The following is a 25,573-nucleotide window of genomic DNA, read 5'->3' as shown; positions in this document are numbered from 1 at the left end:
ATGGTGGTGCTGTTTATAGTGATGGGAAAGTCATGGGGAGGACAGGGTTTGGGTGGGAAGATAAGGTGTTCTGTTTTGGACCTGTTAAACTTGAGGTGATGGAAGGACATCCAAGCAGAGATGTCTTGAAGCCAACTTGTACTTCCCAAGTGCTTAGTACAGTGCTCTGCGCACAGTAAGTGCTCAATAAATACGATTGAATGAATGAATGAATAAATGAGGAAATGCAAGACTGCAGAGAGGAAGAGAGATCAGGGCTGGAGAGTTAGATTTGGGTTCTCATCCTCATAGAGGTGATAGTTGAATAGAGTAGAAGCTCCATCATATGCTTAGATCAGAGCTCTGCACAAAGTAAGCATTCAGTAAGTACCACTGACATTGACTGAGTGCCTTTTGCGTGCAAAGCATTGTGCTTACTGCTAGGAAGAGTACACCACAGTAGAGTTGGTAGACATGGTCCCTGCCCAAACAGAGCTTATGTGCAGAGTACAAGTTTATCATTTTTTACTCTCCCAAGTGGTCAGCCTAGTGCTGTGCATACAGTCAGTGCTCAGTAAATACCATTGATTGAACACCTACTGAATGCAAAGCACTGTGTTAAACGCTGCGGTGATAGCAGAGTGCATCACCTGCCCGTGAGGTGTTTACAGTCCAGAGGGGGAGTCTAGAGGAAGCTGGAGGTGGGAGGAGGATGGTCAGGGGAGTTGGCAGTCAATTGTATTTATTACGCTCTTAGTGTGTGCAGAGTACTGTACTGAGTGCTTGGGAGAGTACAGTATAATCAATCAACCAATCAATCGTATTTATTGAGCGCTTGCTGTGTGCAGAGCACTGTACTAAGCGCTTGGGAAGTACAAGTCAGCAACACATAGAGACAGTCCCTACCCAACAGTGGGCTCACAGTCTAGAAGGGGGAGACAGAGAACAAAACCAAACATACCAACAAAATAAAATAAATAGAATAGATATGTACAAGTAAGATAGAGTAATAAATATGTACAAACATATATACAGGTATATGTACATATATTTATTAACAAAATAAATAGAATAAATATGTACAAATAAAACCAATAGAGTAAACACTCGTCAAAGCGCCCAGTACAACAATAAACAGACACATTTCCTGCCTACAACGGGCTTAAAGTCCAGAGGGGGAGACAGACATTAATTTAAATAAATAAATGACAGAAATGTACATAAGTGGTTTGGGGCTGGGAGGGGGCAATGAATGAAGAGAGCAAGTCAGGGCAGTGCAGCAGGGAGTGAGGGAAGAGGAAAGGAGGGCTTAGTCAGGGAAGGCCTCCTGGAAGAGGCATTCCTTCAATAAGGCTTTGAAGGTGAGGAGAGTAATTGGCAGTGTGTGAATGGCGACTGAGCCCTAGGGCGAGCCTGACCACACTGCAGCCGCCTGAGGTCTGCCCCCGGGGAAGGCCGGATCCAGGCAAAGTACCCACCCACCCCCACTAATGTGCCCGCTTGCCTTTCTCTAGCCCCGAGGCCGGCCCCCGCGCCATGGGAGGGCTGCTGAGAGGATGGCGGGTGGCCCCGATGCCCGGCCCCCTCCGGGCCATCCTGCGCCCCCTCTGCAGCTGGCCCCCGGGGGATGCCCCGCAGCCCGAGTTCTCCCGCCTGTTCCAGCCCCAGAATCTCCGGGAGGACGAGGTGAGCGGGTCGGACGCCGGCGGGCCCGAGCTGACCTGCAAGAGCCAGCGGCTGATGCTGCAGACCGGCCTGATCCAGCCGGCCGCCCCCGGCTGCTTCCACCTCCTGCCCTTCGCCGTGCGCGCCCTGGAAAAGCTCGTCCGCCTCATGGACCGCGAGATGCAGGCCATCGGCGGGCAGAAGGTGGACATGCCCGCGCTGAGCTCGGCGGGGCCGTGGCGGGCCTCGGGCCGCTGGGACCGGATGGGCCGCGAGCTGTTCCGCCTGGATGACCGGCAGGGCCACGAGCTGTGCCTGGGGCCCACGCACGAGGAGGCGGTGACGGCCCTGGTGGCCTCCCGCGGCGGGCTGTCGTCCCGGCAGCTCCCGCTCCTGCTCTACCAGGTGACCCGGAAGTTCCGCGACGAGCCCAAGCCGCGCTTCGGCCTGCTGCGCGCCCGCGAGTTTTACATGAAAGACCTGTACTCCTTCGACGCCTCCCCCGCCGCCGCCCGCCGCACCTACGAGCTGGTCGGCGCCGCCTACGGCCGCCTGTTCGAGCGGCTGGGGCTCCCGGTCGTCCGGGTCCGGGCGGACACGGGCCACATCGGCGGCTCCGAGTCCCACGAGTTCCAGCTGCCGGCGGGCGTCGGCGAGGACCGGCTGGCGCTGTGCCCGGGCTGCGGCTTCGCGGCCAACGCGGAGACCCTCGCCCCCGCGGCCGGGCCGCCCGCCTGCCCGTCCTGCGGGGGCCCGCTGGCCGAGAGCAAGGGCATCGAGCTGGGGCACACTTTCTACCTGGGCGCCAAGTACTCCTCCGTGTTCGGGGCCACGGTCGCCGGCGCCGACGGCCGGCCGCTCCCCACAGAGATGGGCTGCTACGGCCTGGGCGTGTCGCGCATCCTGGCCGCGGCCGTTGAGGTCTTGTCTCCGGACGACCGCCTTCGCTGGCCCCCCCTGCTCGCCCCTTACCAGGTGTGCCTCATCCCTCCAAAGAAGGGCAGTCGGGAAGCGGGGGCGTCCGTGGAGGCCCTGCGGGCCCGCATGCTCGCCACCGTCCCCCAACTGCAGGGCGAGATCCTGCTGGACGACAGGACTCAGCTGACCGTCGGCCGGAGGCTGAAAGACGCCCAGAAGCTGGGCTACCCGTTCGTGGTGGTCATGGGCCGAAAGGTGCTGGAGGACCCCCCTCTCTACGAGGTGTGGTGTCAGGATGCCGGACAGGTGCGCCTTCTTCCCGAGGAAGGGGTGGTAGAACTGCTGCGGACGGTAGAGGTTATCTGAACCTCCCGCCCTGGGCGGCCAAGCCCCATCCATCCTGTCTCCGCTCCCTGCCTCTGCTCTGGCCTGTGGCCATGGCGATCACGTTCTGGAAACCCCTTCACATCCTCTGTCTGTCCCATCCCCGCCCTGAGAAACCCCGAGTCCCACCCTCTGGCCACGTTGTCGCGTCCGGTTGCATCCGAACTCCTTAATTACAGTGGTCAGCGTATTTTTATTAAGAGTTTCTACAACCTCTTCAAACTAGACGACTCCCCTACGGAAAGAAATCAGAGAGTGGACCAGTTCCACTTCGGACTTGCAGTCTAAAAGGTGGGGAGAACTGGTATCTCGTCCCTGTTCTACAGATAAGAAACTGATCCAGAGGGATTCCTTGACTTGCCTGTGGTCATAGAACAGACCGGGGAGAAGCTGCTCTGATTACCAAACTTGGGTGCCTGGACCTGCTCAGTATAACAGACACATTCCCTGCCCGCAATGAGCTTACAGTTTCAGAGGGGGAAACAGAAATTAATATGAATGAGAGAGAAAGAGCATACATATATACGCACACACACCCCCATCCCCCACTTGAAAGAATCTTGCCCACTAGTCCAGCCAACTGTAGAGATGGTTTATCCCGGGATAGATTATCCAGGTCTTCCGCTCCTTCCTCCTTCACTTTGCAATCAGTCCCTGTGTCTACCTCGGGTTAAAAGATGGAGGTTCCGTCAATCGTTAGTATTTACTGAGCATAAGGAAGCATGCAACAGAGTAGGTAGGCATGATCCCTACCCTCAAGGAGCTTCTGGTCTTATTTTGTGCAGAGCACTGTACTGAGCGCTCAGGAGAGTACAGTAGAATTGGCGAACATGGTTCTTGATGTAGGAGTTTCTAGTCTCCTGTGTGTGATCACTGTACTGAGCATTTGGGGGAGTACACTAGAGTAAGTAGACACAAGCCCTGCCCACAAGGAGCTTACAGTCTACGTGTGCAGAGCACTGTTCTGGGCGCATGGGAGAGGACAAAAGAGTTTGGTACACATCATGATACAATAGGCTAATATTCTTTACAAGTGTGGCTGTATGGTAGGGTGTGTTTCCCCACAGACAAACACATGAATTGCGTTCTGTTACATACCTGAGGAAAAGCCAGAGGAAGTTCCTTTAAATACCATAAACTGTTAAAGTAAGCATTCCTAAACTATTGTGCTAAAAGGACAACAGCTCCAGGTGCTGCAAACATTAAGCATGACAACACAATAAGGTATAGGTTTAGTATGTATGCACACAATATGGCCAGGACTGTGGGCCCCATATTGGCCTATTCACGTGCCACACACATGCTCACTATCAGTGGCATCTCCTTTAAATATGAAGGACAATGTGTGTGTGTGTGTGTGTGTATGTACTCTCCCAAGCGCTTAGTACTGTGCTCCGCACACAGTTAAGCGCTTAATAAATACGACTAAATGAGGATGTGGGACAAGGAGCTAGGCAACAGTAGTGCCGATGTGCCCAGTGGTCAGTAATACAGGGGACCCCTAGGTAGACGGGGACACTTGTGCTGAAGACAGGCGATGGGTTGGCATGTTTCCCCTTGGGTGCTCAAGGAGCAGAGAGCAGCTTAGCTTACTGACCGTCCCACATCCTGGTCATCAGCAAGTGATTCCAAACAGCTGTTCTTGGGCCCGGTGCCATGTCACCCTCAGGAGTAAGGGCTGACAAAGGGGGTCTCTCCACACAGACCAGCCTGACCCCATAGGTGTCACTGGGGAAATTCAAGGGTGTTGGATTGTCTGTGCTGGGCCACTGGGGAGAGTCAGGAACTGAGAGGGGAAAGTCAAGGGTGTCAGATGGCCCATGCTGAGTCACTGGGGAAAGTCAGGGTGTGGGATGGTCCGTGCTGGGTTACTGGGTGAGAGTCAGGGGTGTGGGATGGACCGTTCTGAGTCACTGGGGGGAGTGTCAGGGGCAGGGGGGTGATGAATGGTCCTTGCTGGGTCACTGGGGGAAGGCTGGGAAGGGTTGGGAGAATCAGGGGAGTTGGATGGTTCAGCTCTTACCATGAGGGTGGGGGCCAAGAAGGGCAACAGCCCAAGATTCCTAGTGCCCCGTTGGATTCGTAGTTTTGTTTTGGCCTGGTCGTGAGCCGGCCCAAACCACCACCATCCTCCCTGTCTCACAAGCCCGTAACCTTGACGTTATCTTCAACTCATGTCTCATTTAACCCACATATTCAGTGTCACCAAATCCTGCCGGTTCAACCTTCCACCCTCTCCTTTCCATCCAGACTGCTACCACGTTAATCCAAACATCCAATCCCACCTTGATTACTGCATCAGCCTCCCTGCTGACCTCCCTGCCTCCTGTCTCTCCACACCCCAGTCTATACTTCAGTCTGCTGCCCTGACCATTTTTCTATGAAACAGCTGAGTCCATGTTTCCGTACACCTCAAGAAACGCTAGCAGGTGTCCGTCCACCTCTGCATCGAACTCCTTCCCATCACTCAATCAACCGTTGTTGGGTAGGGACCGTCTCTATATGTTGCCAACTTGTACTTCCCAAGTGCTTAGTACAGTGCTCTGCACACAGTAAGCACTCAATAAATTTGATTGAATGAATGAATGAATAACCTTGCCTCCTCCTATCTCACCTCCCTGATTTCCCACTGCAACCCAACCTGTACCTGCTGGTTCAATCTCTCATCCTATCCCGGGTGGATGACTGCATCAGCCTCCTCTCTGATCTCCCATCCTCCTGTTTCTCCCCACTTCAGTCTATACTTCACTCTGCAGCCCGGATCATCTTTGTGCAGAAACGCTCTGGGCATGTTACTCCCCTCCTCAAAAATCTCCAGTGGTTGCCTGTCAACCTACACATCAAGCAAAAACTCCTCACCCTGGGCTTCAAGGCTGTCTATCCCCTCGCCCCCTCCTACCTCACCTCCCTTCTCTCCCTCTACAGCCCAGCCCGCACTCTCCGCTCCTCTGCCGCCGCTCATCTCCTCACTGTACCTCATTCTCACTCGTCCTGCTGTTGACCCCGGGCCCATGTCCTTCCCCTGGCCTGGAATGCCCTCCCTCCACACATCCGCCAAGCTAGCTCTCTTCCTCCCTTCAAAGCCCTACTGAGAGCTCACCTCCTCCAGGAGGCCTTCCCAGACTGAGCCCCCTTTTTCCTCTCCTCCTCCCCATCCCCCCCAACCCTACCTCCTTCCCCTCCCCACAGCAACTGTATATATGTTTGTACAGTTTTATTACTCTATTTTACTTATACATATTTACTATTCTATTTTGTTTATGATGTGCATGTAACTGTAATTCTATTTGTTCTGAGGATTTTGACACCTGTCTACATGTTTTATTTTGTTGGCTGTCTCCCCCTTCTAGACTGTGAACCCGTTGTTGGGTAGGGACCGTCTCTATATGTTAGCGACTTGTACTTCCCAAGTGCCTAGTACAGTGATCTGCACACAGTAAGCGCTCAATAAATATGGATGAATGAATGAATGTACACTTCATTCCTCTAATGCTAACCTACTCACTGTTTCTCGATCTTTCTGTCTCCCCTCTGACCTCTCACCCATGTCCTGCTTCTGGCCTGGAATGTCTTCCCTCTTCATAGCTGTCTTCATATCGATCACTCTCCCCTCCTTCAAAGGCTTTTTTAAAAGTACATCTCTGAGTAAGCCCTCATTTCCTCTTCTCTCACTGCCTTCTGTGTCACCTTTGCACTTGGGTTTGTACCCCTTATTAACCCCTCCCTCAGGCCCACAGCACTTCAGTTATTCCTTCATTGAGAAGCAGCATGGCTTAGTGGAAAGAGCCCGGGCTTGGGAGTCAGAGGTCATGGGTACTAATCCTGGCTCCGCCACTTATCAGCTGTGTGACTTCCGGCAAGTCACTTAAAGCCTCTGTGTCTCATTTACCTCTTCTGTAAAATGGGGATGAAGACTGTGAGCCCCACGTGGGACACCCTGATTACCTTGTATCTTGGCACATAGCGCTTAACAAATGCCATTATTATTATTATTATTATTCAATCATGTTTATTGAGCACTTAACGAACAGTGCCCCGGCGCTTAGAACAGTGCTTGGCATGTAGCAAGTGCTTAAAAAATACCATTATTATGATTATTGAGCACTTTACTGTGTGCAGAGCACTGTACTAAGCACCTGGGAGAGTACAATGCAACAATAAACAGTGATATTCCCTGCCTATAACAAACACAGTCTAGAAGGGGGGGGGGGGGGGGGCAGACATCAATACAAATGAAATTACAGATATGTACAAAATAATGATGGCATTTGTTTAGCACTTACTATGTGCAAAGCACCATTCTAAGCACTGGGAAGGATATAAGGTGATCAGGTTGTCCCACGTGGGGCTCACAGCCTTAGTCTCCATATTCCAGATGAGGTAACTGAGGCACAGAGAAGTGACTTGCCCAAAGTCACAAAGCTGACAGTTGGTGGAGCAGGGATTTGAACCCATGACCTCCGACTCCCAAGCCCGGGCTCTTTCCACTGAGCCACGCTCCTTCTCATAGCACATCTGGAATTTATTGATGTCAATCTCCCACTGTAGACTTTAAGCTCATTATGGGCAGGGAACCTATCTACTAACTTTGTTCTACTGTACTCTCCCAAGCGTTTAGCTCAGCCCTCTGCCCAGAGTAAGTGTTCAAATACGACTGATGGAGCCAAATGCTGGAGGGATGGTGCGGATGCCCCTAGATTGGCAGCGGTGGAGGTGATGGGGCCGGCACCATCCCCTGGGGTCCAGCCCTAAGCCCCGGGTCCAGCCCCAGGGCAAAGTCATCATGTCCCAGCCATCAACTGGGAAGGGGTTCTGGGCCTGGGGGCCTGGGCAGGTTGCCCGGGGTGGGAGTGGGGGTATTTGCCTCGATTCGGTACCAGGCCTGGCTTAGTGGAAAGAGCCTGGGCTTGGAAGTAAAAGGACCCGGGTTCTAAACCTGATTCCACCACTTGCCTGCTGTATGATCTTGGAAAAGCCACTTCACTTCTCTGTGCCGCAGTTCCCTCATCTAGAAAATGGGGATTAAGACTGTGAGCCCCATGTGGGACAACCTGATGACCTTGTATCCCCCCAGCGCTTAGAACAGTGCTTGCCACATAGCGCTTAACAAATGTCGTCATCATCATTATTATTATCGTTATTGCTTTTTAACTTTGCCCCAGGCCGCCCGCACCGGTTGCCACCGGTCAGAGATAAGTCGAAAGGGTTAACGGCCCCGTGGGATCCGACGGAAGGAGGAAGGGGAGGAGGAGGAGGAGGAGAAAGGAAGGAGGAGGAGGAGGGAGGTGCCACCTTAAAAGATTCCCAGTTGAGTCTGGAGTGGCGCCAGCCCAGCTCTGCGCCTGGACGCGTCTCGGGGTGAAAAGGCCAAGCAGGTGGGCAGTTGGGGGGAGAGGGAAGGGAAGTGGGTGGGTCAGTGCGAGAGGCCAGGGCGGTCCGGCCGGCGCCACGACAGGGAGGAAGACGAGGAGGGAGGCTGCTCAGGGGCCGGCTCCCAAATCCCGATGTTTAGCGCCTGCGGCATGTGGGTAAGGGGCTCCGCAGCCCGGGCGACCCTCGGGGGCGGTGCGGGCCAGGGGCCCTGGGCTGAAGGGCCGTGAGAGGGGCCCTCCGCCCAGCCCGGGGTCAAAGGGCAGCGCGGCAGGCTAGACGGGAGCTGGGAGGGCCCCCGGGGCCGGGGGAGGAAGCCGAGGGACGAGGGGGCCAGCAAAGGGGAGCCTGCTTGCAGGTGGGCCCCGTGAGCGGGGAAGGACCAGGGCCCAGGCCCGGCCCTGCGGACCCGGGAGGAGGAGGTGTCGACCATCGAGGGCCGCCCAGGTGGGCCCACGGCGGGGGGGTGCGGGTGCCCTGCTCACCGCCTAGGGTCATCATCATCATCAATCATCAATCGTATTTATTGAGCGCTTACTGTGTGCAGAGCACTGTACTAAGCGCTTGGGAAGTACAAGTTGGCAACATATAGAGACAGTCCCTGCCCAACAGTGGGCTCACAGTCTAAAAGGGGGAGACAGAGAACAAAACCAAACATACTAACAAAATAAAATAAATAGAATAGATATGTACAGGTAAAATAAATAAATAAATAAATAGAGTAATAAATATGTACAAACATATAAACATATATACAGGTGCTGTGGGGAAGGGAAGGAGGTAAGATGGGGGGGATGGAGAGGGGGACGAGGGGGAGAGGAGGGAAGGGGCTCAGTCTGGGAAGGCCTCCTGGAGGAGTTGAGCTCTCAGTAGGGCCTTGAAGGGAGGAAGAGAGCTAGCTTGGCGGATGGGCAGAGGGACTGGGGGTATTCCAGGCCCGGGGGAGGACGTGGGCCCGGGGTCGACGGTGGGACAGGCGAGAACGAGGCACCGTGAGGAGATTAGCGGTAGAGGAGAGGAGGGTGCGGGCTGGACTATAGAAGGAGAGAAGGCAGGTGAGGTAGGAGGTGGCACCCCGAACCGTCAGACACAGGCCCTGGCCTTGGTAGCGAGTGCCCTTCCTCCTCCGCAGGATAAGTCCGGACTGCAACTGTTTCTGGGGGGCGAGGGTCCAGAGCGGTGCCCCCCAGGGCCGGGGAAGCTGGGCCAGTGTGGCTGGGCAGGTGTTGCCCATGGTCGGCGGTGCCCACCCTAGCTGGAGCCGCTGCCGCTCCCTGCTAGTGAGTCTGTCGGGCCCGGGTCACCTTGGAGGCCGGGGACCCCGCCCGGTCACTGTGAGCAGCCTCCATTAGAGGGGTCAGTGCTTTGTTCTTTTTGCTGGGCCCGTCCCAGCCCCCGCCCCTGCCACGGGGAGCTGGCCCCGGGCCCTCGGTGGCAGCATCACGGGGTCGGGGCGGTGCGGGAGGCCCTCCAGGAGCAAGGCCCTTACCCCGAGAAAAGCAGCCTTTGTGGGGGGTCCCTGGGACCTTCATCCTGCTCCCCAAACCAGTTCCTCTCTTCCCCTCACTCTGAATCACTGCTTCACCCCTCAACGGGCCACAGGATGTCATGCAGCCATGGGGAATTGTGGTCAGTTCTCCCGGGACCACTGTGGCCCTGCTCTGACCTCGGGTGGGTGTGTGTTGGGGGGGGGGGGGAGTTGGGGGTTCCCCCCTAGACTTTCTAGTTAAGGGGAGGGGAGCATTGTGAAGATGGTTGGAGTTGGTTCCTTTTCACCCCTTTTTCCTTTCCCTTCCCCCACCTTCCCAACCTCAAAAAGGGCCACGGATGCTGCAGTGAGGACAGACACCCTTCCCCACCTCCTCCCCACAGTTCCTTTCTCCAAGGCCCTGCAGGCCTGCAGCATCTGGGGGCTCAGCCTGACCTTAGCTCTTGACCTCAGACCAGAGGTTGAGCTCCATTTGGGGGCATTCTGCCTGGGGTGCCGCAGAGCTTGGGGCGTTGGGGGAAGGGTGAGCACTAGAGAGAGCATTGGGGAGTTGGGGTGGGGGGTGTCTGTCTAGCTACTTGCTAAGTTTTTGTCATTTCAGTGGTGGTTATTGAGCACTTACTGCGCTGAGCATGTGGAAACATGCAGTAGAATTAGTGGACTTGATCCGTGCCCTCAAGGGCCGTGCTGTGTGCAGAGAACTGTATTGGGCACGTGGGAGACTCCAATAAAGTCTTGCCTTCAAGAAGCTTACAGTATAAAGGGAGAGGCCAATTTCAAAATACAGGTAGGGGAAGGGACTGATAGGTGCCTAAGTGGTATGAGGGGAGTACTTAGGGGGTATGAATGCAATACAGCAGAGTGTGGGCTAGAGGCGGGGAAGTGAGCAAGGAGGCTGATGTAGTTGTCAAGGCAGGATGCGAAAAGGGCTTTGACCAGTGTGGACGGAGAAGAAGGGCGAATTCTAAAGATGTTCTGAAGGAAGAACCGACGGGATTGGTGATTTGACAGAATCACCAATTGAAGGCCGAGCTGATGCCAACGGTTGCGGGCTTGTGAGATAGGGAGGATGGTGGAGGTCTCTGCAGCGATGGGAAAGTCTGGAGGAAGACAGGGGGTGAGAAAGAAGATGAGGAATTCTGTTTTGGACTTAATAAATTTGAGGGTTTGGTGGGTTACGCGATGTCCTGGGGGTAGTAGGAAATGTAAGACTGCAGAGATGGAGAGATTTGGAAATCATCCACTCTGTTGAAGCCCTGGGAGCGAATGAGTTCCATAAAGGAGAACTCATTGTGTGCAGGGAATGTCACTGTTTATTGTTGTATTGTACTTTTCTAAGTGCTTAGTACAGTGCTCCACACACATTGAATGCTCAATAAATATGATTGACTGAGTAGACAGAGGAGAGAAGGGGATCCTGAACTGAACCTTGAGCAACACCCCCCCCCCAACCCATAATTAAGGAGCGAGAGACAGAAGAAGCCAAAGAAAGAGACATAGAAGGAACTGCCAGAGAGAATAGGAGAATCAAGAAATACAGTGTCATTGAAACTGAATGTGAGCCCTGAGTGGAACAGGAACTGTGCTGACCAGATTACCTTATATCTACCGCAGCGCTTGACACATAGTACAAGCACTTAACAAATACCATAATTCTTAGAGAAGGTGGTGATCCACAATATCAGAGGCAGCTGAGAGTTCGAGGAGGATTAAGATGGAGTAGAAGCCATTGGATTCAGTGAGAAAGTGGTCATGGGTGACCTTGGAGAGGCGGTTTCTGTGGAGAGGAGGGATCAGAAGCCAGATTGCAGGGGTCAAGGAGTGAGTTGGATTAGAGGAAGTGGAAGCAGCGGTTGTGGCAGTGGAGGAGTTTAGACAGGAAGGGGAGGAGGGAGATGGAGATGAGAGATGAAGCAGCATGGCTTAGCGGAAAGCGCAGGGGCCGGGGAATCAGAGGACCTACCTGCTAATTCCAGCTTTGACAATTGCTCTCTTTGTGACTTTGGGTAGGTCACAACTTCTCTGTACCTAGAGTCTCCTGTTCTCCTTCCTACTTAGGCTGTGAGCCCCATGCGGGACAGGGATTGTGTCAACTTAATTAACTTGAATATACCCCAGCCCTTAGAACAAAGTTGGATTCGTAGTAAGCGCTTAACGAATACCATTAAAAAAATGCAGCGCTAACTAGAGGAGGGCAGTGGAGTCGAGGGAGGGTTTTTTAGGCTAGGGAAGACTTGGGCACTTGTAAAGGGGCAGGGAGCCATTGGAGAGGCCACCTCTCTTCGCTGAAGTAAGCAGATCCAGAAGCTGGGGGTTGAGGATCCCTGAGGTGGCCAGGGGTCCCTGGGAGAGGAAGTTGGAAACCCCGTTGGCGGGAGGTCACACTCCGGCAGTTGCTGGGGCCAGGCGGGTCTGGGTTGAGCCCGTTGTGGCTGTAGGGACTTTCCCTTTTTGAGTCTCTTTCCCATCTCTGTCAGCTCAAACCCTCACCGGCCCCCAACCCCTGACGCGGGCATCTGCTGGTCGGGTGGCCGGTCCGGAGGGCCAATCTCTAGAGGGAAACAGACCCGAGGAGGGAGGGCAACATCAGGCCTCGGCCCTGGTGTCTCCACCCCTTTCTGACCCTCCTCAGGCCTCGGCCCTGGTGGCTCACCCCCTTTTGACTCTCCTCCCCCTTCCCCCAGAGGGGGGCCGATCTGTCTCCAGGTGGGAGATGGTGATGGTGACCACAGGGGACTGGCTCAAAAGGGGGCTCAGAGGGAGAACACCTACATTTTCATTCATTGAATCGTATTTATTGAGCACTTAATGTGTGCAGAGCACTGTGCTACACACTTGGGAAGTACAAGTTGGCAACATACCATCCATGCCTGAGGGAGAACCTCGAGGGGTCTTTGAGACTTGGGACCTGTCCGGGAGACCGGACCCTCCAACATGAGGCCTGTTGGTCACCCTCCAGACTGAAGAGGCTCAGGTTGGGGGCCTGGGGATGCGATGCCCGGTGAAGGGCTCTCAGCTCCCACAGGGTCCTCAGCCCAGCCCCTGGGGCTGACCATTTCCCATCCAGGATGAAGGGGGCTGGGGGGGTTGGGGCAGACCGACTGGTCTGACCTCGTGATTTCCCAAGGATGGCACAGAGAGACCTGACCAGAGTAAAGCTTGGATTGCAACTCGGACCAAGAGAGCCAGGCTCAGACAAGGGGTCAGTGATGCTGTCCAGATTGGTGCCGGGGGGGAAGGGGGCATCTGGCCACATTTGGGAGGGGCAGGGCCGAGTTGGGGCTCAGGACAGGGAGGCATCAGACGGGGCAGGGATGACAAACCTTCCCACTCCCAGTGGCTGGGAGGCGGGGACCTGGACTGGCCCTGGCTGGGGCTGCAATGGCCCCTGTGCCCGGGACAAGGGCAAGGGCAGACCTGCCCTCGTTTGACCAGGCTGAGAGAGAGGCAGCACCCGGAGTGGGGTGGGGGAGTGTCCGGCCCGCGGGAGGCCATTGGTCCTCAGCTGGTGTCCTGCCTCCAGTCTTGGCCAATGACGGTGGCGACCGGGATGCGTCGGCTCTGGGCCAGCTGGGGGCAGCTGCTTCCTCTTTGGAGAGGGAATGAATGCCTGTCCAGCGGCCAGTTGGCACCCAGCTGCCCGGCCTGGCACAGGGCCCCTATGCGGCCCGCTGCAGACCCACAGCTGTGCGGGCCCGGTTCCTGTGACCATTCCCATCCCCTTCCACCTCACTCACCTCCCATTGCTCCCTCCAACCCCCACCTGCTGCTTCCCCCCTGCCCTCTCTTTTCTCCCTGTGTCACCACCCACTGCCCTCTTGCCTTACACTCCTCCCCCACAATGATAATGGCATTTGTTAAGCCCTTACTATGTGCCAGGCACTATACAACAACATCCATTGCCCCCCTGCACCCGCTGTTCCCCCTTCCCCCTGCCATCTCCAGAGTCTTCATTCAACCCTCTGCCCCCCTAACTATTCTCTTGTCACCTTCCTGACCCAAATGTCTCTGGCTTCAGCCCACCACTGTCTTGACCCAAGTTGCGGAGAAGTAGGGGGCTGGGGAGTGCTGGCTAATAGAGGGGAGCAGAGTCCCCTTTCTCCTCCAAGAAATGGCCCTGGGCCTGGCTAGGTTGATGGTAGGGTGTGGCAGCTCTATGTATTTTCCCCCGCACCAACACCCCAAAATCTCCCAGCACATTGGGTCGGCACCTAAGGGCCAGCTAGGAACAATCAGAGTGTCCTCAGCGTAGACTCTGTGCCAAGTCCAGTGCTGAGCGGTGTGGTAGGTGCAGGGTAATCAGACTGGGCACAGCCCCCGTCCCTTGTGAGGCTCACTGTCTGTCAGAGGGAGAGCATGTGTCTTGTCCCCATTTTACAGAGGCGGAAACTGAATTTCCCTAGATCACAGAGCGGTCCAGTGTTTGAGCCAGGCTTCCTGGCTCTGTACCTCTGGGGCTGTTTAATCTCACCTCATCCAAGTTTCTGTTCCCGCATCTGCCCCAGGGCTTCGGCTCGGTGTTCTCCGGGCGGCTGGCCCGGAGACTGGCGTTCAGGGTGGAGAAGTCGGGGGCTGGCGGCATGGAGGACCAGGACCAGCCCCAGCGCAACCCCACGGAGGTGCAGATGAGCCAGATGGTACTGCCCAGTCACACCAACCACCGCGGGGAGCTGAGCATCGGCCAGCTGCTCAAGTGGGTCGACACCACGGCCTGCCTCTCTGGTGAGTCCCCGGGCCCGGCCCCTTCTAGACCCGGCCCTCCCCTATTCTGATCCAGTGTTCCCAGAGGACACCGTCCCCTGCCCCCCCACCACCACAGTGTGGCTGCCAGGCTCACATGTTCTGCTGCAGAGGAAGAATGTATGCCCCTCAAGGCAGGGGGAGGGAGGAGGGCATGTGCTGGCTTTTAAGGTGGACCGCAGGATTCCCCCGGTTGGACTGGCCATTGCAGACCACCCCATCCCGTCCCCTACCAGTGATTTAGAGCCCCACCTATTGGGGCGGGGAAGTGCCCAGAGAGGGTGCCTCACCTCTGAAGGGCATCCAGCAACCCATGGCCCCACAGCCTTCCTTTCTTGGGGCTGGATGCTGCCCCTCAGGCTCCCTTCCCTGGCCTGGGCACTGGGCACTGGTCACTAGCCCTCTGTTGGGGCACCTGTGTAGACCGGACCCGTTTTCACCCTCCCGGCTTGAGTTACCTCTCTACAAGGACCTACCTCTCTGTCTCTCTGTCTCTGTCTCTCTCACTCTCTCTCTCTGTCTCTCTCACACACACACACGCGCACACACACACACACACACACACACACACACACACACACCCCTTTCTATGACTGGACAAGTATAGTTACCCCAGTGTCACAAATATTCCAGGGTCTCCCATAGCACCCCAGGCTGGTTCCCCAGGGAAACATTGCATCCCGGACTTGGGGCCGGGCTGGACGGGGCTGGGCAGGCTCGGGATGTGGCCGGCCTCCAGGAGGCCTTGGTGTCTGAAGTGGCTGGGAGAGAACTCTGCCGCAGCAGGGGCTGAGCAGCCTGGGACTGGCGGGTCCAGGGGCAGGGAGCTGGAGGGGTCCGTGTCCGGCAGAGGGGTGGTCGCTCATGACTGGCATTTCTCCTCTTGCGACCTGCAGCAGAGAGGCATGCCGGCTGCCCGTGTGTCACAGCCTCAGTGGATGACATCTACTTTGAGCATACGATCAGGTAACTGCTTTCCTTGGGGACTGGGGAGGGACCTGTCTATATAAAATACCCACAGTTTCCTACCAGTTGGGCTGATGATGATAATAAAAATAATGATGGTATTTTTTCTGCGCTTACTGTGTGTCAAGCACTGTTCTAGGAACTGGGGTAGATACAAACTAATCAGGTTGGACACAGTCCCTGTCCCACATGGGGCTCACAGTCTTAATCCCCATTTTACAGACAAGGTAACTGAGGGACAGAGAAGGGAAGTGACTTACCTGAGGTCATACAGCAGACAAGCAGCAGAGCCAGGATTAGAACCCAGGTCCTTCTGAATCCCTGGCCCGGGCTCTTTCCACTAGGCCATGCTGCTGATTAGGGTCCCGGGAACACCTTCCTTCTCCCTTCTCTCGCCAGCCGCCCAGCACTGACCTCCCGGACCTAGAGTGTTGGTGCTGGTACCCCAGATAATAGTAGTAATAATGATGGTATTTGTTAAACGCTTACTATGTGCCAAGCACTGTTCTAAGCACAGGGGGAGATACAAGGTAATCAGGTTGTCCCATGTGGGGCTCACAGTCTTTAATCCCCATTTTACCGATGTGGTAACTGAGGCACAGAGAAGTGAAGTGACTTGCCCAAAGTCACACAGCTGACTAGTGGCAGAGCCGGGATTAGAACCCAAGACCTCTGACTCCTAAGCCCGGGCTCTTTCCACTGAGCCACGCAGCTTCTCAGATGAGGGGGCAGACCGGGGCCTCCCCCATCTGTCCCTGTCCCTCTCCAGTGGTGTTTAGGCTGTTTCTGCCCCATCATATCTGACAGACAGTGACTTTTCCCCCCTCCAAGACCTTATTGAAGGCACATCTCCTCCAAGAGGCCTTCCCTGATTAAGCCCTCCTTTCCTCTTCTCCCACTCCCTTCTGCTTCACCCTGACTTGCTCCCTTTATTCATGCCCCCATTCATTTAATTATTTCTATTAGTATCTGTCTCCCCCTTTAGACGGTAAGGTCGCTGTGGGCAGGGAATGTGTCTGTTGTATTGTACCGCGCCAAGCGCTTAATACAATGCTCTGCACACAGTAAATGCTCAATAATTCATTGAGCAATGTGGTATTTGAGTGCTTATGGTATGGAGGGCATTGTACTGAGTGCTTGAGACGACAGTATAGTAGAGTAGGCAGACATAAGCAATTAGTGGTGTTTATATGCACAGAACACTGCACTGAGCTCGTAGGAGAGTTCACTATAAAAGAGTTGATAGGCACATTCTCCACTGTCAAGGAACTGACACTCTGTGTGAAAAGCATTGTTCTGAGCACTGAGGAGAGGACAGTAGAGTCAGTAGGCCCGAGTCCCTCTCGTCTAGGAGTTTCGAGTCTCCCTGCCATCAGAGAGTTTCCGGTCTTGTTGGGGAGACCGTAAAGGGGATGCAGCCAAGTATAGGGATCTAGACTCCAGATGCTCTCAGTCACTTCCAGGAAGGGAGAAGGACAAGATCTAGGGATTCCCAAATTTTTACCACAGGGAAAGCCAGGTCCCAGAGAGGTTATTCATTCAATTGTATTTATTGAGTGCCTACTGTAGGCAAGTCTGACCTAACGTGCCAGCTGGCCGCAGATTTCGAACGTCGGCCCTCCTCCCCTCCCTCGTCCTCCTCCTCCTTCTCCGTGTGTGGGAGTGGAGGGACAGGGACGGGGGAGGGCACAAGGTCAGGGAGTGTCCACGCTCAACCCTGCCTGAATCACCCCCCATCCCTCCAGCGCCGGTCAAGTGGTCAACATCAAAGCCAAGGTGAACCGAGCCTTCAACTCTAGCATGGAGGTGCGTGGAGGTGTGCTGGGGCTGGGGGGATCCAGTGTGTCTGAGCCTCCCCCTCCAAACCCCAGGAATGCCTCAGGCAGCCCCCACTGTGGCCCGGGCTGGGTTGGGGGGTGGCCGGATTGGGCTACCACAGCTCACTCTCATACTGGACCATCGCCCCAGGGGAGCCCCATGGGGGCTGGGCTCAGTTCTCCCAACCCCAGGGAGGAGGGGAGCGTCCTGGACGGGGGAGGAGTGTCCAGGGGGTGGGGAGGAGGGGCTGCCAGGTGAGGCCCACCCCCTGCTCCCTTGCCAGGTGGGGGTCCAGGTGACTTCGGAAGACCTATGCACGGAGAAACAGTGGAACGTGTGCAAAGCTTTGGCCACCTTTGTTGCTCAGGGTTCCACCAAAAAGGTAAGGAGGGGATGGAGCTGCTGAGCACTGGGGAGGACACTTGGGTGGGTCCTGGGGAGAGCATTGGAGTGGGCAATGTGGGACTGGCTACTGGGGTGCCCCTATGGCCAGCCCACCTCCATCTCTTCTTGAGCCCTGCTCACCCACACGTCCTCCCCTCCCTGGGCCCACTGTACCCATTGCTTGGAGGATCCAAACTGAGGCCGAGAAGCAGCAGGAGGGGCAGGGTGAGGGCAAAGTCCTTGCCCCCTCTCCACCGTAACGAGGTTAGAGGATGGATCATCATCATGATGGCATTTATTAAGCGCTTACTATGTGCAAAGCACTTTTCTAAACGCTGGTCTCTAGACTGTGAGCCCGTTGTTGGGTAGGGACCGTCTCTATATGTTGCCAACTTGTACCTCCCAAGCACTTAGTACAGTGCTCTGCACACAGTAAGCGCTCAATCAATACGATTCAATGAATGAATGAATGAATGGGGAGGTTACAAGGTGATCAGGTTGTCTCACAGGGGGCTCACAGTCTTAATCCCCATTTTACAGATGAGGTAACTGAGGCACAGAGAAGTTACGTGACTTGCCCAAAGTCACACAGTTGACAATTGGCAGAGCTGGGATTTGAACCCATGACCTCTGACTCCAAAGCCTGTGCTCTTTCCACTGAGCCATGCTGCTTCTCTGCAGTCAATACCTCAGGGCTGGAGAGGGGGTCATGTCTAATCTCTTCTGGGCGTTGTGTAGGGAAGGGAGGGAGGAGCTAGAGCCGGGGCCGGCTCAATCATTCGTTCAGTTGTATTTATTGAGCGCTTACTATGTGCAGAGCACCTTACTAAGCACTTGGGAGAGTACAATATAATACTAAGCAGACACATTCCCTGCCTACAACGAGCTTGAGAAAACTTGCTACCTGAGTCTTCACTTTGCTTCTCTGTGCCTTAGTTACCTCATCTGTAAAATGGGGATTGAGACTGTGAGCCCCACGTGGCACAGGGACTGACTGTCTACTCCTATTTGCTTATATCCACCCCAGCGCTTAGTACAGTGCCTTGTACATAGTAAGCGTTTAACAAATACCATTATTATTATTACAGTGTAGAGCAGTGTTTGGAGCTCTGCCTGCAAGCTTTCCATCTATACCCGTGGCCCTGCCCCTCCCCAGTGCTCAGACCACCACCCACTCAGGGCAATCGATTGAGTCATCGATTGATCGATTGATGGATGTGGGTTGGATAATGGGTTTGGGGAGGGTGGGAGGATTCTGGTGCCCCTTCCCACCCCAACACACGCACACCTTACGCATAGGTTCGGATGCTCCAGTCCCTCTCTCTCCACCCCTCCCCCGTGCCCCGGGCCTCAGCCTCTCCCCAGGACTCTGTTTGCCCAAAGTCTGGCTTCCTTTAGTCTGGGGCTGCTTTCTCCGGGTGCTCACTGGGTCCGGTGGCAGGGGTGGCCTAAGCACGTGCCCCTTCCCTACCCTCCCGGCTGCAGGTGAAACTGAGGCAGACAACCCCGTACACGGAGGAGGAGAAGACGGAGTACAGCATCGCGGCGGAAAGGAGGCGCCTGAGGCTCGTCTACGCCGACACCATTAAAGACCTGCTCCGCCACAGCGTCATCCGTGATGGTAAACACCCCCAGACCCTCCTCGGCCCTCCCTACGCCCACCCAGACACGGGCTGGCCCTGGATCGGTGATGGAGGGGAGGATGGACAGTCAGGGGTTCTGGCTCGACTCCTCCCCTGCCCCTCTTAGCCCTCCCCTTCACCAGTTTTGTCCCCGTCCCTTCCCCCTGAGGCTGGTCTGGGCCCCTCCACCCCAGGGCGGCCTTCCTCTCCCCCTCAGACCTGGAGGGCCGTGACTGCACCCGCAAAGTACCAGCGGAGAAGACGCGGGTGGAGAGCGTGGAGCTGGTGCTTCCCCCGTATGCCAACCACCAGGGGAACACGTTTGGGGGCCAGATCATGGCCTGGATGGAGAATGTGGCCACCATTGCTGCCAGGTGCGGCATCGCCCCGTCCCGCCCCCCTCATCCCGCCTGGCCCCAACATCTCACATCCTCACAGCTCTTCCCCGGTCTGGCCATGGTCTTCTGTGGCCCGGCCCTATTCCTTGTCCTCCTGATACCATCTCACTACTGCCCTCTCAGTCTGGACCTTATTGGACACCCAGAGACGGAGGCAGTTGGGGTTTTGCTTGGGACGGGTGAGTAAGTGGAGGTCAGTGGGGCCAGCACAGACCCAGGAAGGGAAGGACAAAGGGTAGTAGCAATAATGGTTCTAGTGGTGGGAGCTTTTTGAGCACCACTGGTGCAGTTCACTTTACTAAGTGCTTGAGGTGAGGTGTAATGGGAGATCCAGTCCATTTTTACATGGCCCTGAGCCTCAGTTTCCCCACTGGGAGGTGTTTCCCTGGCCTGGCAGGGGATAAGCAGCGGTGTTGAGATCCCAGCTGGGAAGAGCCTGGAGTCTTGGCAGGTGGGTGGTATTGGCCAAGAGTGGGCCCGACCCCTAGGATGACACGGATCTGGGGCCCACGTAGCCGGCTGTGCCAAGCCCACCCCACTCTGAAGGCCATCGAGATGTTCCACTTCCGGGGTCCCTCCCAGGTCGGGGACCGGCTGGTGCTCAAAGCCATCGTCAACAATGCCTTCAAAAACAGGTAAGGAGCCGCCTTGCTCCCCTCTGCCCTCACCCCTTCCACCCTATGCCCCGCTGTCCCTCACTCAGTTCCTTTGACCTGACACCCTGGGCCTCGACTTTTGGCCCCGGGCAAGGGCGGTGGCGGTCCTGGGGCCTTCCGACCCCCGGCCGGCAGTCGGTGACCCAGCCCCCCGGTCCGGCAGCATGGAAGTGGGGGTATCGGTAGAGGCCTACCGGCAGGAGCAGGAAGCCCACCACAGACACATCAACAGCGCCTTCATGACTTTCGTGGTCCTGGACCAGAACGGACAGCCCCAGACTCTGCCCTGGATCCAGCCCCAATCTGGGGTCAGTGCCGAGGGGCTCCTCCCCTTCCCTTCCTCCCCCCGCAACACACACAGGGTGACTACTTCTTGGAAGAAGGCCCCCTCCAACCCCTCATAAGGTGACCTGGGCGGGCATCCAGCAGGAGGGACAGATTAGGGAGTGAGGGATGTCAGGCGGGCTCAGATGGAGAAAGCTCCAAAGAAGGGGGATTTGTTAGAGGGGAGGGTGATGGAGTCTTGGTTCTCAGAAGCAGAGTGGGGTCGGGGTCTTCTGGGGCCGGGGCTGGCTGAGCCCATTGGACGGGGTGACGTTTCACCCACAGGATGGCGAGAGGCGGTATCGGGAAGCCAGCGCCAGGAAGAAAATCCGGCTGGACCGGTGAGTGGCGGGCCGTGCTGGCAACTGTGGACCTCAGCCTCCTCTCCCCCAGCCTGGGCGGGACCCACAGGTCACCCTTGTCCTCCCTGAGAAAAGCCTGCCATTTTGGGTATGGGACGCAGGCAGAGTGCCACCCATGAGAGCAGTGTGGCCTAGCGGGCAAGTGGCACGCGGCTGGAATTCGCCACACCTGGGTTCTCGTCCCAGCTCTGTCCCGGGCCTGTTGGGTGACCTAGGGCAAGCTGTTCAACCTCTCTGGGCCTGTTTCCTCCTTTGTAAAAGGGTTCCTCCCTGCCCCACAGGGCTGACTATTCCGAGATCAGTGTTTTGAGTGACCACTGGCAACATTAGGAGTCCATGAGGGTCTCCCCTGGTCGGGCTGGCTTTTGGAAGAGGGAAAGAGAAGAGATTGGGGTTTGTTGCTGTTTTGCCTCCTTAGATTTTTTTTTTAATGGTATTTATTAAGCACATACTATGTGCCAGGGACTATACTAAGAACTGGGGTAGATAAAAGCTAATCAGGTTGGACACAGTCCATGTCCCACATGGGGCTCACAGTCTTCAGATAAGGTAACTGTGGCACGGAGAAGTTAAGTGACTTGCCCAAGGTCACGCAGCCGATGTGGTGGAGTCAGGATTAGAACCCAGGTCCTCTGATTCCCCGGGCCCATGCTTTATCCACTAAGCCATGCTGCTTTTTTTTTGGGTGACCCAGAGAGGTCAAGCAGTCTATCCCAAGTTGCCCAGTGAGTTGCTGGCGGGGTTGGCTGGAGTCCCTCGTGCCTCTCTGCTCTTGGTCGTTGTTCCTGGGGCGGCAAGATGGGAGGAGAGGGTTCAAGTGGCCACTGGGCCCCTCCGCTGACCCCTGGGACCTCTGGCTTTCTGTCCCAGGAAGTATATCGTCTCCTGCAAACAGGCTGAAGTGCCTCTGTCTGTACCCTGGGACCCCAGTAACCAGGTTTGACCCCCCCAACACACACCCAGGACCGCTCTGGGGGAAGGACAGGGTGGGTGGGGGGCAGCCCCTGGTCTGGTGGGGGGAGGGTGGGCGGTGCACCCCTTGGGTCATTGGGGGGCCTGGAGGTGCCCTGTCCCATTCCTCCCTGGACCCTTGCCCTGTCCCTCCTTTTCCTGTCCCATTCAGTTGTATTTATTGAGCACTTACTGTGGGTGGTACACTGTACTAAGCATTTGGCAGACTACAATACAATATACAGACACATTCCCTGCCCAAAGTGAGCTTACAGTCTAGAGGGGGAGACAGACATTAATAGAAATAAATAACATATAGTGCTGTGGGCCTGGGTCGGGGGATGAATATAGGGAGTAAGAGCAATACGGCAGGGAGTGGGAGAAGAGGAAAGGAGGGCTTAGTCAGGGAGGGCCTCTTGGAGGAGATGTGCTTTCCATGAATCTTTGAAGGTGGAGGGAGGGCATTCCAGGCCAGAGTAGAGATGTGGGTGAGAGGTCGGCAGTGAGATAGACGGGATCCCGCCCAGTCCGCAGCCCTGTCCCTCCCTCCCGCTCATAGGTGTACCTGAGCTACAACAATGTCTCTGCCCTCAAGATGCTCATGGCGAAAAGCAACTGGACCCTTGCCTCTGAGCTCAACAAGGTCTCTGTTCCCTCACCCCCTCCTTTCACCCCTGCCCATTCCCAAAGAGGCCGCAAGCAGCTGTGGGTGGGTTGGCCACCCTCTTGGTCTTCCTGCAGTCCGGCCCGGGCATCAGAATGCCAGGGGGTGGGCCCTTTTTTGGGTGGTTAGGGCTGAGGACAGGGAGAGGGGATGTGGAGCTGGGGGAAGGAGACTCTGTGGGCACCATGACTACGGCCAGGATCTGACTATGACCCTTGCCCCCTCTCTGATGGGGCAGCCAGAGTCTGGGGTCCCCGTGGCCTTGTCAGGGCACTGACAAAGCTTGACGTATCCCCGGAGAGGGGGCGGAGGGCAGCACTGGCCCAGGACCGTCTCTCACTGCCCGCCGTCTCCCCGCCCCGCCACCTAGGTCAAACTGTTTACCCTAGAGGATGACCACTTCCTGTCCTTCCACATCGAGATGACCGTAGCCACCTCCACCCCCCAGGCCTTCCTGCTGCTGTCGGATCTGTGCCGCCGCCACCAGTGGGACCGGCACTACATGTGAGGCCCACCTCTCCCTGCCCGCTCCCTGCTCTCCCCCCTCCCCATGCTCCTGTGCCCCCTTGCCCCCCCTCCTCACCACCCTCCTCCCCCCACTCCTGTGCCCACAGGAGTGCAGAGCTGGTGCAGCAGGTGGATGAGGACGATGCCATCTACCACGTGATCAGCCCCGCCCTCGGCAGTGACAACAGCAAGCCCAAGGACTTTGTTATCCTGGCCTCCCGCAGAGAGCCCTGCGACCAGGGGTGGGGGCAGGGGCACGAGGGGAGGGTTGATGAAGACCAGCCACTTTCTCCCCTGTCCTTCAGCCACCAAACCAGCCATGCTGGATGACCAGGGACCAAGCCCTAGCCCTCTTTCTGCTCAGTCGATCCCTCAGCCATCCAGTGATCTTTATGGAGCAACCTGAGGGGGCAGAGTACTGTGCTGGGCACCTACCACGTGCAAACACTGGACCGGCTGCTTGGCAGCGCCAGCTCCCGTCTTGCACTACCTCTCAGTCCACCTCCTACCCTCACCCTCTGCCTCGTCCTCAACTGTCCCATCTCTGCCCCCAGCTTCTATCATCCCCTCCGGCCGGGAACTCTCTCCCCCTTCACATCTGGCCAGGAACTGCCCCCCACAGCGCGCCTGCTAGACCACCGATCTTCCCAGCTTCCAAACAATCCCCCATCCTAGGAGAGGCCTGCCCTGCTTTGTTTTTCTTCTCCCTCTGCCCCAGCCCTCCAGTTGCCACCTGGACACCGTTGCACTCTCAGAGGCCCTTAGCTCTTTCTGACGTCACCATTTACACACTCTACCGTTCAAGCCCTTCTTCTCTCGACCCATACCTGATGGGAGACTAAGAACGTGTCTATTAACTCCACTGTCCTTGCCGAAGTGCTCAGCACAGTGCTCTGTACCCTAAAGACGGAAGGCTCCTTGAGGACCAGAAGCATGTCCACAAATGCTATTGTCCTCTTCCAAGAACTCCAGTTCAGTGTTCTGCACACAGACTAAACACGTCAAGGGCAGGAATCGTGTCTACTAATTTTCCTCTCCCAAGCACTCAGTACTACTGTGCCCTGCGCACAGTAGACTGGCAGCTCCTTGAGGGCAGGGATGGTGTGTACTAATCCTTTGGATTCTCTGAGGCATTTAGTGCAGTGCTCTGAAAACACTGATTGGAAGAGAATAACTAAAACACAGGCTCTGCCCTCAAGGAGTTTAGAGTTTAACAGCGGGAACTGACCAACACAGTCTCCCCTTCTCATCGCTATACCTCCCCCACCCCATCTTTCCCCTCCAGGGACCCGTACGTCATAGCTCTGCGATCGGTCACCCTTCCCACACACCCCCCAGTCCCCGAGTTCAGTCGGGGAGAGACTTTGTGTTCGGGCTTCTGCCTCTGGAGTGCGGGGGAGCAGCTCACTAAGGTAGGGTGAGGGGGATTGAGGGGGTGGCAGGGGTCTGTGTTCTGATTCCCCAATAGCCTGGCCCAGATCAACGTGCCCTGAACCGGCCCTGGGGTCAGGCTTGGCCCCTCCCAGGGCAGGGTGGGGTGCCTAGGGTAGACAAGGAGTTCCCCACTTCCTCTTCCCGCTTCCCAGAACCCTCATCACTGAGAGAGGTTGCGCCGGGGTTGATGGAGGGAAGCGTTTTGTTCCTATCAGTCCCTTCCCCAGAAATCACAGCCCTCTGTAACCCCAGGATCATGGTGTTGTGACCTTGCTGCCTTGATTTTCCACGGTGTGGGTTCTTGGTAGCGAGAACTCAGAATGAAAGTGGCCGTGGCTCTGGATTATCCGTGGAGTTGGATTATCCAAGCCATCCTCGGTCCGCGTGTATAACGGAGAGCCGTTTGTTGCAGGTTTCCTACTACAACCAGGCCACCACCGGCTTCCTCCCCTACGTGACGACCAACATCGCGGGCCTGTCCTCCGAGTTCTACAGCACCTTCAAGGCCTGTGAGAGTTTCCTGCAGGACAACGCCTCCGCCGAACCGACCCTCCGCAAACACAGCCTCCTCCCTGACAGCTCTGGCCCCCAGGACTGATGCCCCATGGGAAGGGGGTTTGACACCCCCCCCGCCCCTCTCAAGTGGAGGCCCAGAACCTGCCGCCTCTTTTTTTCACTCTGTGGAGAGGCAGGGTCTTCATGGGCCGGAGGAGTATTAGCGGGGGGAATCCCTCTTGCCATGGACTGACCTAAAGGTGGAAAATGGGTCTCAGAAGGACCCTCTTACCCCTGCCTGGGGGAGCCCACACCCTTCACTGTCACTGGTCCCACGTCCAGCACCAGGGAGCAGTAAATATTTCTCCCTTTTTCCCTCCCCTTACTCCCTCCATCCACAGAGGCTGTGCAGGTGCTCCTGCAGCCCCTCCCTCAGCCCCCCCCCCA

At 56.3% G+C, this 25,573-nt stretch overlaps 2 protein-coding genes across 4 annotated transcripts; both read left to right on the top strand.

Annotated features, from left to right (window-relative positions):
• The first annotated feature begins 1,506 nt into the window (after positions 1–1,506).
• PARS2 (prolyl-tRNA synthetase 2, mitochondrial) lies at positions 1,507–3,703 on the top strand. The gene has a single exon (XM_038753305.1). The coding sequence runs from the start codon at positions 1,516–1,518 to the stop codon at positions 2,926–2,928; it is 1,413 nt and encodes a 470-aa protein (XP_038609233.1). The 5' UTR covers positions 1,507–1,515; the 3' UTR covers positions 2,929–3,703.
• A 4,726-nt stretch (positions 3,704–8,429) lies between these two features.
• On the top strand, positions 8,430–25,573 carry ACOT11 (acyl-CoA thioesterase 11). 3 transcript variants are annotated; one of them, XM_038753132.1, is made up of 16 exons: positions 8,430–8,474; positions 14,311–14,527; positions 15,442–15,511; positions 17,257–17,317; positions 17,613–17,711; positions 19,199–19,334; positions 19,553–19,709; positions 20,249–20,368; positions 20,553–20,697; positions 20,999–21,054; positions 21,946–22,012; positions 22,586–22,669; positions 23,061–23,194; positions 23,305–23,439; positions 24,483–24,609; positions 25,044–25,573. In XM_038753132.1, exons 1-16 carry the CDS (start codon positions 8,451–8,453, stop codon positions 25,227–25,229), a joined length of 1,818 nt encoding a protein of 605 aa, XP_038609060.1. In that variant the 5' UTR covers positions 8,430–8,450; the 3' UTR covers positions 25,230–25,573. The 3 variants fall into 3 exon arrangements, with proteins under 3 accessions (XP_038609060.1, XP_038609059.1, XP_038609061.1); XM_038753131.1 differs by having other exon boundaries at positions 20,222–20,368; XM_038753133.1 differs by having other exon boundaries at positions 8,434–8,470; positions 20,222–20,368.

This window comes from Tachyglossus aculeatus, chromosome 10 (assembly GCF_015852505.1).
Source record: "Tachyglossus aculeatus isolate mTacAcu1 chromosome 10, mTacAcu1.pri, whole genome shotgun sequence".
Classification (NCBI taxonomy): domain Eukaryota; kingdom Metazoa; phylum Chordata; class Mammalia; order Monotremata; family Tachyglossidae; genus Tachyglossus; species Tachyglossus aculeatus.
Note: the sequence above shows the minus strand (reverse complement) of the source record. Positions and strands in the feature narration are given on the sequence as shown.

Bases quoted from the DNA above. Each gene is read 5' to 3' on its own strand.
- PARS2 (XM_038753305.1), top strand. From the start codon at position 1,516: ATGGGAGGGCTGCTGAGAGGATGGCGGGTGGCCCCGATGCCCGGCCCC.
- ACOT11 (XM_038753131.1), top strand. From the start codon at position 8,451: ATGTTTAGCGCCTGCGGCATGTGG. The intron at 20,698-20,998 runs GTCAGTGCCGAG...TTTCACCCACAG, and splicing joins GGATCCAGCCCCAATCTGGG to GATGGCGAGAGGCGGTATCG. The intron at 21,055-21,945 runs GTGAGTGGCGGG...TTTCTGTCCCAG, and splicing joins AAGAAAATCCGGCTGGACCG to GAAGTATATCGTCTCCTGCA.